The sequence below is a fragment of the Notolepis coatsorum genome, assembly GCF_963971535.1.
Source record: "Notolepis coatsorum genome assembly, chromosome: 12".
Lineage (NCBI taxonomy): Eukaryota > Metazoa > Chordata > Actinopteri > Aulopiformes > Paralepididae > Notolepis > Notolepis coatsorum.
Genome location: NC_140176.1, coordinates 65,558,453 through 65,574,172, shown reverse-complemented (window position 1 = coordinate 65,574,172; position 15,720 = coordinate 65,558,453). Strand labels below are relative to the sequence as shown.

At 44.2% G+C, this 15,720-nt stretch overlaps 1 protein-coding gene across 1 annotated transcript in view; it reads right to left on the bottom strand.

Annotated features, from left to right (window-relative positions):
• The window catches only part of LOC311237876 (plexin domain-containing protein 2-like), a gene marked incomplete at its 5' end in the record, with an annotated part of 135,945 nt that overhangs the window by 57,923 nt on the left and 62,302 nt on the right, over positions 1-15,720 (bottom strand). Inside the window, 2 exons of the mRNA XM_084325851.1 lie at positions 3,553-3,634; positions 5,037-5,132. Of these exons, the coding sequence (XP_084181977.1) occupies positions 3,553-3,634; positions 5,037-5,132 (178 nt within the window). The remainder of the gene's footprint in view (positions 1-3,552; positions 3,635-5,036; positions 5,133-15,720) is intronic.

Here is a 15,720-nt window from a genome sequence, read left to right as displayed (position 1 = left end):
TCCACGTCCCGACGGGCCTCTGGGTGTGTGCCTGCATGCCTCTTAAACCACCCCCCGCCGTGGCTCGCTCTAAAGTAACGGAGGGGGGATTCATAGTCGATGCGTGAGACACTCATAATGCAATGGGATATTACAAGAGGGGGCGGATGGAGGATCCACAGGATCAATCAAACAGAGTAAACCGTGACAACAATCTCCCAAAATATTTTGTTCATCGGAATTCAATAATGTAAAGTGCACTCACTAATAATGGAATAGCTCACAACTTAACTTTTTATTGAATTTTAATGGGTGGCAACTTTAACATTTAGTTCTCATATCACTCCTCAACTGCATTTCACCCCCCCCCCCCCCCCCCCTCGCCCAGAAAACAATAAAACGAACAAACAAAACACGCTAATACATTTGTATGCACACACACACACACACACACACACACACACACACACACACACACACACACACACACACACACACACACACACACACACACACACACACACACACACACATACACACATACACACATACACACATACACACACACACACACACACACACACACTCCAAACTGTAGATGCCCCTCTAGCTCATGGAATGAATTCCAACAGTCCTTAAAGCTTGAGATTCTCCCCTCTGTTGCAGAGTTTTAAAACCTTGATATCCAACCTTAAAAGTATTTTCATTTATTTGTTGCCCTTGCTTTTTGCACTCAATAATGGAATAGCTCACAACTTAACTTTTAATGAACTTTAATGGATGCCTCGAACATTTAGTTATCATATTGCTCCTCCTTTCATTCCACCCTCCCCAGAAACAACTAAACAAGCAAAACAAAACAAAGCTAATTTATTTTTACGCCCACAACACACATATCCCAAAACTGTAAACAACAACTTAATTTATTATGCAAGATATTGAGAATGAATGAGTTTGAATTTGTCCTTGTGTGTGTGTCTATAAATTACAGCTCAATTACATAATGCAGATGAAAAAATTGCACAGCCTAAAGATTTATGGAGGGATATCATTAGTGGAATATAGTTAGTAAGCTTAATATACTACTTATAGTGATATATAGGGGTGGGGGAAAAAAATCGATACGTAGTAGTATCGCGATACTTTGCGTGGTGATACTGTATCGATACAGGTCGATATTTAATATTTTTTTTGTATAAGGAAGTTGCATTGTTCATTTCAATACCTGTAATAGTACAGTAGTCCACACACACACACACACACACACACACACACACACACACACACACACACACACACACACACACACACACACACACACACACATGCATTCAGTTAAGTACATGCAACACAGATTACAGTGTTTACATCTGTCTGCTTGTGAAAATACCATGTTCTGCAATAAAAATGAATGAAGTGAGATGAACAGACTGAACTTTATTTATTAGATAAAACATGTTGACAAAGTTTTACTTTGCAGTTGAAAAAAAGTAATAAATCGCAATATATCACAATATTAATATCGCAATACTCAGCATATCGCAATATATTTAGTATCGCAATACTAATCGTATCGTGACTCAAGTATCGTGATAGTATCGTATCGTGAGGCCTCTGGTGATTCCCACCCCTATATAGTGAACAGTTTTTGCTGACTCAAATCAAAACAAATCATCTACACACGACTGGACAAAGTTCAGATGTATGATAAGTGAAATGTCCCTTTAAGCCCAATCCAACAACACAAACATGGGCCCAAGCGTCCCATCTCTCCCGCAGCGAGCACTCAGGAAATACCTCCACCTCATAATAACATTCTACAACAGCTCCAATATTTACTCTTGTTTGATGTGTGGGGAGACCGGGAGGAGGAAAGGTGGGGAGCTGGGGGGAATTATAGAGGAGGTGCGAGATAGATAAACAGCAGGATTAGATCCAGATCAGAAGCCGTTTGGAGTTCCCCTCCAAATACACAGGGTGCCTTGAGCGGAGAAACGCTGAGAGGTACTCAGCAGCGCAAAGGCAGCGAGCAGAAACGCTTCACTTACACGGATCACAATTACAGAAAAATGACCAGAGGTCTGATCGCACCTTACAGATGAGCTCCTATCTAGACTGAGAGCCTCTTCCTTCCTCTCTTTGCCTTTCATGACCTATCTTGGCACTCTAGAGAGAGAGAGAGAGAGAGAGAGAGAGAGAGAGAGAGAGAAATACAAAGAGGGAGGGAGAGATACAGAGAAAGAGAGGGAGATACAGGGGGAGAGAGAGAGAGAGAGAGAGAGAGAGAGAGAGAGAGAGAGAGAGAGAGAGAGAGAGGAGAGAGAGAGAGAGAGAGAGAGAGAGAGAGAGAGAGAGAGAGAGAGAGAGAGAGAGAGAGAGAGAGAGAGAGAGAGAGAGAGAGAGAGAGAGAGAGAGAGAGAGAGAGAGAGAGAGAGAGAGAGAGAGAGAGAGAGAGAGAGAGAGAGAGAGAGAGAGAGAGAGAGAGAGAGAGAGAGAGAGAGAGAGAGAGAGAGAGAGAGAGAGAGAGAGAGAGAGAGAGAGAGAGAGAGAGAGAGAGAGAGAGAGGAGAGAGAGAGAGAGAGAGAGAGAGAGAGAGAGAGAGAGAGAGAGAGAGAGAGAGGCCTTTTGAGCTCATTGGGAGATGGGAGGGGCCACTGTGAGAGTTCCAGCTTGATCATTATAGGGTGTCATGGTGGAATACATTATATCATGTACCATTATTTCGGCCAAATACGTCAACAAACATGTTCACTTTTCAGGCCTAGAGAAAATGGACGTCATGTCCTGGGGTGCAGTGGTAATTTCAGATGTGGTTGTACTCTGTTTTAATGACGCCACGTGCACGCGTGCGCACAGAACAGATGATTATTATGCATAAATAGTAGGAAACATGTTTGTATAGGAAATTACTAGTTTTAGTTTAGTTTTTGTAATATTGCCATGAAATAGAGATGCTGTAAAAGGTAGCAGGATGTAGCATTCAATATATAAAGAAATTATATTGTCAACAGATATGGTTGAAAAACAAACAATGTTTTAAATGTAATTGTAGATGCAATATTGTAGTTACAAGTTCTTTAATTGAATTAACTTAAACTAGAAAAGTAAACTGTAACTTACAGTTTACAGAAGGACAGTTTCCTTCTGAAGCACAACTTAAGAAATGTCTCATCCTTCCAGTCGGGACCATTTGTCACATAGTGAGAGGTTCTACAGCTCAAGCAAACCCCCACCAGGGCTTGTATTTCGGTTTTGCTCTTCTCGTTGTTATGCTATTGGTATGCTATTGTTATGCAAAGACTAGGTGATAGGTGAGTACGGTACTTGGCGCATGGCACGACGAGTCGAGTGAAAGTTGTGAACGCATTTTTGTGTGCACACGCATGCTTCTGCTCAGAAAAGTGGTGGAACGCCGTGGTACAGCGTGGCATGAGCACTGCACCTCTGCCTACAGGTGTTAGTAGATGCTTGGCTAAACAGATGCACCCAGTGGTTTGGAACGACTGGGTCTATGAAGGGAGGAGGACTTGAATATGAGTTATATTGAATGGATGCGCACAGCGAGAGTCTAACCTGTTGAGCCGATGGCACCAGCTGCAGTTGAAGTTGATCTGTGAGGAGATGCAGGTGCTACAGCTGGTGAACTGGAGACAGGCTGAAACAGGAGAGAGAACAACAGTTGGTTCAGAACCTCAGGTCACAAGTTTAAAGACTCAATAGAGACTCAGGCCACAGCAGAGACCCACAGTCCTGGCACCGTCTTATAGACCTGTTTCTTGTTTATCAACATACCACGTCACGTGACTAAGTTGCCCCCTACCTGCACGAGCTGCTGTGCTAAAAAAGTATGACAGGGCTCTATGGAGAAACCATGACACTCCCCTTACTGAAAGTTGTTTCAAATGAAAATTACTGGATGTCATTTAGCCAAATCAGCATGGCTATGACTGTGAGTCTTTCACCTTTTACATACCTAGCTTTGGCATGGATTGATTGATTGTTTAGATTGCTAGCATGGCTAAGCAATGTTAATATACCGGTATTGTAGTCTGCCCTGTTGTTCTGACCAGGATTAAGTTCCTTTTTGCCCCCTTGATGCGCTCGCACACTGAGTCTGACGTGGACGAGAAACACATCTATAACCAGAACATTTCATTACACCCAACTTGTTTTGTAGCAGTGGTGGCAGGAGGGAACTTTTTATATTGGTGTCATGTCCATCTCTGTTTTGGTATTAAAGGTGCTGTAAGTGGTATTTCTTTATTAAAATAAGTGGTCTACATGTTAAAATAATAGCCCTACATTGTGACAGCCATCACTGATATAGAGTGTTTGGTCAGTAACAGTAAGCTAGTCCCTCCGCTCTGCAGTAACAGAAAATACATTTTCTGGTAACCCTTCCCACTTTATCCAATCAGGAGAGAGAACTCCACACAATGGGCAAAAAAATAAAAAATAAATAAAACGAGTTTTAAGCAAATATGTGCTTGAAACAAGTAAAACAATCTTGGCTTGGCAAGCTTTCTTTAAATACCAATAAGTACAACTATCTATGGTTCTCTCTTCTGATTAGATAAAGTGGGAAGGGATACCAAATATTTTTTTTTTCTGTTTACTGCAGAGTGGAGGAATTGGGAGACCCATGTTACCGACCACATCATCTATATCAGTGATGGTGATCAGTGATCAGAATGTAGAGCTATTTAACACACATTTTAACAAAGAAATACCATTTACAGCACCTTTAAGTTTTCTAGTAACATTGAAAATAATATACTATAATTTGATACTTGATTATGGGGAAATATAGATGAATGTTATTATATATTTATATTATATTTGGTTATGATTAATTTCCCATAGCAGTGGTGGTGATGCCCCACCACCACCATGTGACTGAACAGGAAACACTGAACCAGGATATCCTGCTCATCCACGCAGACGTCCATTACTTGATGGGACCTGATGGGTTTCACTGATGACATTCCTCTGGTGTGATGACATGCTAACTGTGTGAGGGCTTAACTGTATCGACACTAGAAGACTATCCATCTTACTGGGCAGAGGCATCATCTCCACTGCTGTAGAGTTGGTGATCTTGGTCTTCGCTAACTCCACGCGGTGGTACTCGTAGATCGTTCTACGTCGAACATCTAGATTGAGAGAGAGAGAGAGAGAAGAGAGAGAGAGAGAGAGAGAGAGAGAGGGTGAGAGAGCGTGAGGGATGACAAGGAGATGGCATACCCAACCACACCACATCAACATACTGCAACCAGGCAATCTACAGCCTTGTATAATAACACCCCATCACAGATTTTCCTCAGAGAGCTAAAACTGGGACAAGCGGCCCCCGAAGAAAGAAAGATAAAAGAGAGAGAGAGAGAAAGGAGAGAGAGAGGAGAGAGCGGGAGAAGAGAGAGAGAGAGCGTGAGGAAAGGGGGAGAGAGAGAGAAAGATATGAGAGAGAGGAGAGAGATATAGGAAAGAGAGGAAAGAGAGCGAGAGAAAGAAGAGAGAGAGGAGAAAGAGAGGCAGAATCAGGCCAAATGGGATGCTACCACAGCACTTTATTCCTCCCCCTCTCTCCCTCTCTCTCTCCCCCGTTCTCTCTCTCCTTCTCCCCCCCAGAAATAATAAAACAAACAAACAAAACAATGCTTATTTATTTAAACACACACACCCATATCCAAAACTGTAAACTGTCTTGGGTAACTTAATTTGTTATGCAAGATATTGAGAATGAAGTTTGAATGTGTCCTTGTGTGTTTAATTTACAGCTCAATGACATGATGTAGATGAAAAATAGCACAGCCTAAAGATTTATGGGGGGATATCATTAGTGAAATATTTTTGGTATATTCAAATCAAAACAAATCATCTAGGGGTGGCTGAGTGGCGCAGTGGGCAAGGCGCTCTCCACTAACGCAGGAGATGCTGGTATCGAGCCCAGCTCTCGGCGTTTGCTACCCGGCTTGGCCGGCCGTCGTACTAACACAATTGGCAGTGTTAGAGGGTGGGAAAGCCGGTGGGTGGGGATTGGACGCTGTGGACAGCGACTCCTACAGGTCGGTTGGTGCGCCTGTACAGCAGAATCAGGAAGTATCGAGGGCAGCGTGAGCCTCCCACGCGTTACTCCTCGCCACTGAGAGATTGCGCTGTTCAGGTGAAAAGATGCGACAGCTGCCTCCTCGTGTACCGGAGGGGACACGTGATGCAAGGCTTGGTCCTCACTGCAGCCGACCAGTGGGAGGCATAGTCTAGCAGCGTTCGAGACAGGGGAGGGGAGAATTGGAAATACGAAATTGGGATGGCAGAAAAATTGAAAATGGGAGAAAAAGTGGATAAAATTTTTTAATAAAAATCATCTACACTAAAGACTGGGACAAAGTTCAGAAAAAAGATGTGAAATTACCCTTTAAGCCAATCCAACAACACATACATCAGCCAAACGTCTCCTCTCTCTCTCTCTCTCTCTCTCTCTCTCTCTCTCTCTCTCTCTCTCTCTCTCTCTCTCTCTCTCTCTCTCTCTCTCTCTCTCTCTCTCTCTCTCTCTCTCTCTCTCTCTCTCTGTGCCCCGGTGACAGCATGCCAATTGGCGAGGTGGTGGAAGCAATCTGGCAGGGGAGCTGAAATAAATCAGCCCCTGTTGAAAGAGTCCCTTCCCCATCATGCATCACAACCTGGGTGAGATGGAACGATTGATTAGATCCACTATCGACTATCATCGCTCCTCAGCCCCTGATAACTCATACAGGCCCTTCCCGCCCCTGTTCTGCTGTAAACCGGGCCGGGTTGTGTTTTTACAGTGCATGCATCTTCCTCTCCATCTCTGCATGATCATGGTGGAAACATAAAAAGCAAGGATCGAATAAATCCTTCTTAATATTTAATAGAAAAATGGCTTGCCATGCATAATCTCTTAGACGCAACATGCTATAATTCCTTAGTCCTTGTTAATACTTAATACCTTGGTAAAGCTAAACCCTTAATGGGATCCCCCCCCCCCCCCTTCAAGCCATCTAGGCATAACTTGGGAATTCTACGGAAGGGGTCACAGAGATGCATTGCAAGCATCACACGACATTGCTCTATATATTACATTTTCCATAACACGTCACCTTTGCCTGACCAGTGAGGTAGAAAATTGAAATTCGATACACAGGACCATGGCTGCGTAACATTACAGAGCAAGCGATGCGTTTGACTGCTGCCGACCCCCATTCATCTTGCCCTGTAATGTTTCCATTTCCTCACACCACGGCTTCTAAGTTACCTGTGTCGAATGGCTCTATGCTTCCTGCTCGGTGGCTTTTGGTCAGCGACCAAACCTAGCGTGTGATTCGGTTCTCTTGTGCCGCTATGTTTTTGCGCTGGTTGGGCTTGAGAATGGCTGGCTTAGAAACCGGACAACTGATCAAAGGGGCGAACGGGAGCCAACCAGCAGTTGCCGACCTGAGAACATGATACAGCTCTTCCTCTTCCCCTTCTCTCCTCTCCTTGTAACTAGCTTCCTCTTGCCCCCCAGCAGTGAGTATTATCCTGTCTAATAACACAGTAGCGGGGTCTGAGGAGGGTCAGACAGCCAGCCTTAGGCTGCTGATCTGTGGGTAGATTCTAGGGCAAGGCTCCTGTCTGGAGGTGGTGCGTAGCTGCAAATCAGAGCAATTACAGTCCTGTCTCTGCCACAGTGTTTAAACAAGGCCTAGTGTGGATTCAGCCTTGTTCCACAGATGCTATCAAACAAAGGGGAGGGGATTTAAGAAAGTGTGTCATCAATTATGCACAAGAGGGTAAATTAGCCCCTAATGAAATTAACGGCACACTCAGGGAAAATAATTCAACCACACAGCCGGTATTCTCCCAGTTAATAGGACGCAATGGGATAATATACAGATGGCTCCTCGATCAGGTGTGAGAATTTCAAAATAGCGCGCGCCTCTTATTGCTAATTCATTCAAGTGGCAGAGCCGGATGGAAATCAATGGAAATGCGATGCGGGGACTTTGAGTTGAGAATCAATGGTGTGAATAATATATAATGATATGAGGGTACAGACCTGATGGAGGGATCAGGGATGAATGCATATAGGCAAACTCTTCAGCACATGCTCTGGTTATTAATGACTGGATACCCAGCAGCATATTATACAAGGCAGTCAGTCATAGTTGTTATACAGCCTTCACTCTCTCTCTCTCTCTCTCTCTCTGATGCCCTCCGCTGTCTGTCTGACTGACTCTCTCTCTCTCTGTTCTGCTCTTCCAGGGAGAGCAAATTACCTCTGTATTTTCTACCTGGAAGATCTTTGCCCCTCTCTCTGAATCAAAATAGATGCCCGTATATTGGATATGGACATTAACCAATGTAACAAACTGGAAAATTACGGTGGGAGAAAATACACTGCAAGCTGGCCTCTACCTATGTGAAGGCTGGCTCTTCTGGCTGCCTCGCTGTGAATGAGAGGGAGAGGAGCCTACTGTGGTTTGATAAGAAACACGTCTGCAGACGGGGTGCTGTGGTGTCAGACCAGTGAGGGCGGGCCTGTACGGAGATGGAGGAGGCGGTTTGGGTTGGATAACCTTGGATGAGGACTAACAAATGAGCGTGAGTGGTAAGGAATGAACCGGCGTGGCTGCCTGCACTCCGGAGGGGATATTAAAGCATTGACCGTATTCATGCAGGGGGTTGTTTCACTCTTGTGTTGCACTCGGGTTGGGATTCCCTTTCTGCCCTGCTCCCACTTCGGGTGGGAGGTTTGTTCGAGGGAGCGATGGGTTGTGATTGGAGGATCAAGAGTAGGGGGGCTGGGCCTGAGCTAGGTTAATTCCATTGCTGTAGGAAGTCCATCGTTATAAGATAAGATTAGATAAGAAGAGATAGATAAGATAAGATATTCCTTTATTGATCCCCTTGGAGAAATGTGGGCGTCATTGCAGCACATGGGAGGGGGGAGGGGAGGTACAGCTATGGGCAGGGTAATAGTAGAAAGTAGGGCTGGGACTTTATCGCGCTAATTTCGATTAATTAACTACAGGAAGAATTAAACGTTAAATAAATGTACGCATTTTATCACATGCGGGCCATCAAGCACTCACGCGCACGTCGCTGCACTTGCAAGCGTCATTTGACAAGCCGTTCTGACAAGTGTTTTGACTCGCGTGTCTGAATGAATGGAAGTGGATGGCCATTTTGTATTTATACGCTTAATTTTTGCGGCACACACGTTGAGAAAACCTTTTTGAAATAAAAAATTTCAGTGGGATCTTTATAAATTTTGGACCTGTACTACATAAGACTTCAGGCTATGGAACCATTATGTTTTCCAGCTCCTACCTCTCAACTGGAACTTAAAAACAGGCATCTGGCAACCACTAAACAGACATGCGAGTACACAAAGCGTTTACTTCAGTGTGTTCAAACCTCTGTTACTCTATTTCATTAGCACCTAAAGTGATTTTTCTTTATTGTGTAAGAATGTTACCTTTCAAAGGAGACCAGACTCATGCATGTGCTATAAGTATAAAGTATAATAAATCGCAAATAACCTTTTTCTTAGCCTGGTTTGTTCATACAGAATACTGAAGAAATAAGAGAAATTGAGATCAATTTCTATTTCAATCAAAGAGTTTGTATAATGTATGTAACGTTTTGGATTTCTTTCCTCTCTCAGGAGTGGAAACCCTACTGCCATTCTGGAGTACTTCACCCTGCTCTGCAATTAGCTCTGATTGACTGTCACCTGTGGGTTGTTGTCACTAATTACTGCGTGTGGTTTGCTGGGATTTTGCCTTTATAGTAATCCCTGGTTTCTCTGTCTGTTGTCAGATCTTCAACAGAACTACTGCAAGCAGTCGGCCACGGACAAGAAGTGGGACCTCTTGTCATTGTTGTTATTATTTAGTGTTCTTCTTTATCCGTCTTGTGTACGGTTCTATTTCCCTTAAATACCTCTCAGTTGTAGCCTGGCTACTTATTCTTTATCGTTACAGACACAGTATCTTGCTCTAGTGATTTCTGATAATAAAAGAAACACATATTTTGAGAAGAGCAACCCCATCTCCACCTCCTTATTACCTTCTACTATTGGACTCAACTTCCTACCTTGAATCGTAACAAATGTATATTCATTGATTCACTCATATACCAAAATCCATTTAAATTGAAAAGTTTTGCTTTTCGCATTAAATATTGATATGCGATAAAAATTTATATGCGATTAATTTCTATTAATTAACTATAAAGTCTGGAATTAATTCGATAACATTTTTTTATCGAGTCCCACCACTAGTAGAAGCTGGTCTTTTCGACGTAGGACCAGAGACGAGGGCGTGGCTGCAGGACACGGAGTTGGCCATCTGATGATACACGAAAGAAGAAGAAGAAGAAGAAGAAGAAGAAGAAGAAGAAGAAGAAGAAGAAGAAGAAGAAGAAGAAGAAGAAGAAGAAGAAGAAGAAGAAGAAGAAGAAGAAGAAGAAGAAGAAGAAGAAGAAGAAGAAGAAGAAGAAGAAGAAGAAGAAGAAGAAGAAGAAGAAGAAGAAGAAGAAGAAGAAGAAGAAGAAGAAGAAGAAGAAGAAGAAGAAGAAGAAGAGAAGAAGAAGACTAGTAGAAATATAAGAATATAAAATATGAGAAAAATAAACAGTGTAAACAATATAATTAACTCAGGTCTATATTATACATAATCTTAATAAATAATAAATAAAATGGAATCTTAATATTATATACTATGAGTAGGAGCTCTACTCCTAAACAGCGGAGGCATAAATGTGCAGCATTTTCTTTTGCTTTCCAAACAGAAAGCACGGTGTCAATCACGGTGGGGCACGTTCAGCCCTTTTGAATGACAGCAGATCAGAGCTGCCGCACTCTCCCTTCAGAATGACACTATTCTCTTTCCTTCCGACAGACACTATTCTCTGCACCACGGCAGTCACTCTCCCTTCAGACAGACACTATTCTCTGCACCACGGCAGTCACTCTCCCTTCAGACAGACACTATTCTCTGCACCACGGCAGTCACTCTCCCTTCAGACAGACACTATTCTCTTTCCCTTCAGACAGACACTATTCTCTTTCCCCTTCAGACAGACACTATTCTCTTTCCCTTCAGACAGACACTATTCTCTTTCCCTTCAGACAGACACTATTCTCTGCACCTTCAGACAGACACTATTCTCTCTGCACCTTCAGACAGACACTATTCTCTATTCCTTCAGACAGACACCATTCTCTTTCCCTTCAGACAGACACTATTCCTGCACCTTCAGACAGACACTATTCTCTGCACTTCAGACAGACACTATTCTCTCTGCACCTTCAGACAGACACTATTCTCTATTCCTTCAGACAGACACTATTCTCTGCACCTTCAGACAGACACTATTCTCTATTCCTTTCAGACAGACACTATTCTCTCTGCACCTTCAGACAGACACTATTCTCTTTCGCTTCAGACAGACACTATTCTCTGCACCTTCAGACAGACACTATTCTCTGCACCTTCAGACAGACACTATTCTCTGCACCTTCAGACAGACACCATTCTCTTCCCTTCAGACAGACACTATTCTCTGCACCTTCAGACAGACACTATTCTCTTTCCCTTCAGGACAGACACTATTCTCTGCACCTTCAGACAGACACTATTCTCTGCACCTTCAGACAGACACTATTCTCTATTCCCTTCAGACAGACACTATTCTCTGCACCTTCAGACAGACACTATTCTCTGCACCTTCAGACAGACACTATTCTTTGCACCTTCAGACAGACACTATTCTCTGCACCTTCAGACAGACACTATTCTCTGTTCCCTTCAGACAGACACTATTCTCTTTCCCTTCAGACAGACACTATTCTCTTTCCTTCAGACAGACAATATTCTCTTTCCCTTCAGACAGACAGACACTATTCTCTTTCCCTTCAGACAGACACTATTCTCTGTTCCCTTCAGACAGACACTATTCTCTGCACCTTCAGACAGACACTATTCTCTGCACCTTCAGACAGACACTATTCTCTGCACCTTCAGACAGACACTATTCTCTGCACCTTCAGACAGACACTATTCTCTTTCCTTCAGACAGACACTATTCTCTTTCCCTTCAGACAGACAGACACCATTCTATTTCCCTTCAGACAGACACTATTCTCTGTTCCCTTCAGACAGACACTATTCTCTGCACCTTCAGACAGACACTATTCTCTGCACCTTCAGACAGACACTATTCTCTGCACCTTCAGACAGACACTATTCTCTGCAACCTTCAGACAGACACTATTCTCTGCACCTTCAGACAGACACTATTCTCTGCACCTTCAGACAGACACTATTCTCTGCACCTTCAGACAGACAGACACTATTCTATTTCCCTTCAGACAGACACTATTCTCTGCACCTTCAGACAGACACTTTGCACCACGGCAGTCACCCCTGTTGGACTTCTTCGTCTTATCTGTCTGCAGCGACTACTGGGGAGTCTTATCAATGACTGGGGGAGGGGGGGGAAGTTCCCCGTTGAGGGTTTCGATTGTTCCTTCCATTTCCGTGCTTCACGAGTTGAATGCAAACAGAGGCAAGGCACGGGTTCATAGGTCTGACAGCGCAAACACACGACCAGCGCCTCACTTTCGCTCCCATGTTAACGGACGTAGTTGTGCCACCGGCCGCGTGCAAATAGACCGTTTTCGCTTTGGTTGGATTCAGAGGCGTGCGCCACGCACATTTTCACAGAAATACACTCAATATCTACATTATTACCACACATATAGATGTTGTTCAACCAGCTAATGTGTCTGTATCTTTCCCAATACAAATAAACCATATTACTATACTTTTTCAGGAGTACAGTCACACTGATCATCATTCTAAAATGAATTCTAACATTCTAATTAATTATATAATAACTGGTTATACATGCAAAATGGACAATAGAACACTGGAACTGGAAATCTTTAAAAAAATCTTCAACAGGGGCCGACTTCGCAATAGACTAGGCATTTACAGCTGTTCCAATGTAAATGTGCCTTCCTCCGTGCGCTTTCGCCCGCTCTGAAGTCGGACTTGGTGTGCCCGGCCACGCGCACTGTTGTGCGCGGCTGGTGTGTCTGGGCTGTGAGAGGAGAGTCCTGCCGCATGACATGCCGGGGAGGGGGGGGGGGGGCACAGTGGCAGCTCTCTCTCCCCATTAAATGGAATGAAGTGCACTAAGCAACAAAGCCTGGTCTCTCAGGAAGCGCAGTCAGCAGGCCGGGCCCTTTGAGTGCGGCCGAGGCTGTCAGAACAGGAAGGTGGTGCATGGGGGCGGAGGAGAGGAAACACAGCCCCTGGGTGTCATCTTTCATGTTCAACAGGCAGAGCCGTGCCAGTCTCGCTCTCCTCTCCCGCCCCGGGACGCCGTCACCTCCCTGCCCCCGGTACCGCCGGGGTTCCTCGGTTTAATCGGCCGAGTCGGACTTTACAGAGCATCAAAGGCGTATTTATTTTTTACGGCGAAATCTCATCAAAAGAATTCGAAGAGATGCCAATATGAGTCTTCTAGAAGGGAGATGCTGAGGACAAGTCCCCAGTGGAATAGAGAAAAACAATGTTGGCATCAGAAAAATGTAATCTACAACAGTTGATTTGAAGAGTTGCATTTACTCATAAAAAGAGAAATCCAATCTCACAAAAAACAAGAGCTTCTCTCCGTCCCGATCTTCCAAACAACTCTGAGCAAAGCAAGAAAACAACGCTTAGCACAACATTTACGATATGATAAATCAGTTGTAAAATATGAAGTCTGACAAATAGATTCAACCGCGTGCAATCAACATGCACGGTTTAAATGAATGAATAAATCACATTTGACAACTCATTATTTTGCTGACTTTATTAAACAAGAGCCCCGGAGAGGGGGCGTCTACTGTAGCTGTGGATGAAAGGCTCTGAGTTTCTCCTCCTCGCTTGGGTTGTTTAACTTTAATGGGCCCAAATTGGAGGATGTCAAGAGCAGAAGAGAGAGAGAGGCAGATCTGGACCCGTGCCCGCAGACCTACCCACTGTGAGAGACGTGGAACAGAGTGGTGAGAGAGAGAGAGAGAGAGAGAGAGAGAGAGAGAGAGAGAGAGAGAGAGAGAGAGAGAGAGAGAGAGAGAGAGAGAGAGAGAGAGAGAGAGAGAGAGAGAGAGAGAGAGAGAGAGAGAGAGAGAGAGAGAGAGAGAGAGAGAGAGAGAGAGAGGAGAGAGAGAGAGAGAGAGAGAGAGAGAGGGAGGGAGAGAGAGAGAGAGGGAGAGAGAGAGAGACACTGAGAGACACAGAGAGACACAGAGAGACACAGAGAGACAGAAGGAGAGGCAAGATCTGGACCCACTGTGAGAGGGGTGGAACAGAGTGGTGAGCCGGGAAGAGGAGGAGGAGGAGGAGGTGGGTGAAAGCTGGAGCAGAGAGAGAGGCTCGGGGGAAAAACAAAACCGCTGGGTCTGAACCCCCGAACTATGTTCCGTGTGACGAGGCTCGGAGGACAATACAAAACATAAATAAACACCACATAAAACAATCAAGTGGATTTGGGTGGTTGGTGTCTAAATGTTGCCGCTTTCTCAACTCACATTATTCCTCCTTTCACAGTCTAGGGGGGTCCCGGGGGCTTACCCCCTGGGGGAGATATATATATCTTTTTTTTTTAAACAGTCTCTTAATGCTGAATGGAGCATGAGGGGAATGGAGACAAGTTAGGCTATTGTTTTTATTATGACTATTGCTATTTGTGAACATCAATAACTATCTTCAGAGAGTGGGGAAGGTGCTAGGACTGTGAGCAAAAAATTAAGAAAAATAAAGACAAATACATATATTTAAAATAGTCAAAAATAACACATATGTGTACTACGTGCAGAAAACGGCATGGTTTTGACCGAGAACTGCATGTGATTTGCAGATACATTGGGCATGTCTGTAAAGGGGAGAGGATATCCATATAACCTATTTTCATTCAGATTCAAGATGTGTGGATTAAAACGTTCGTTCTGGACCCGTTTTCTGCCTGGCTCAAATCAAGCTGGCAGGCTTGTTCGAAGTTGAACACAGCTAGAACCTCCACCACAAGTCTCTGTAAGTAAGCTAGCTAATGGCTAATGTATCCTTACACTACTGTATTTTCATATCTTAACACTTTGACTGCCGGGACCCGTCTTTAGACGTCTTTCTGGCCATGCTAAAGTTGCCGGGGGACGCTGTACAGCGTCCTTATATCAATATTTCAAAAATCTGTGATCGGATTCATAATGTCCCTCCGCTGGCCTGAGATCCCTCCGCTGGCCTGAGATCCACCAGCAGGACCCACTGAGCTCTCTGGCGGTTCAGGAGCGCCATCTGGTGGCCGATCGGCGCAACCGCTTAACAGGAAGCGCAGTAGAGGTTTTGCTGGTCGGCCATATACTTCCGGGCACTCGGTATAGGTTCCGGCACTCTAGCTCGTCACACTACATAGCGATCGATTGCCAATAACTCGATAAACAACATGATTTGGACGTATATACCATTATACAAGCTGGAGATGGACCGGGTAATAATATATCCCATAATGATAAAATTTCTACTCGACGATGATCGCCCAACGGCGCGCGGAGACTGGGGTGAGTTCAGCGTGTAACGTTACCGTCTTCGATAATAACTGATATTATCAACATTTGACCCACATTAGATGATTGGTATAACGCTGCCCACGGAATTATAAACGCCCCCTCGCCCATCCGGTCAACAT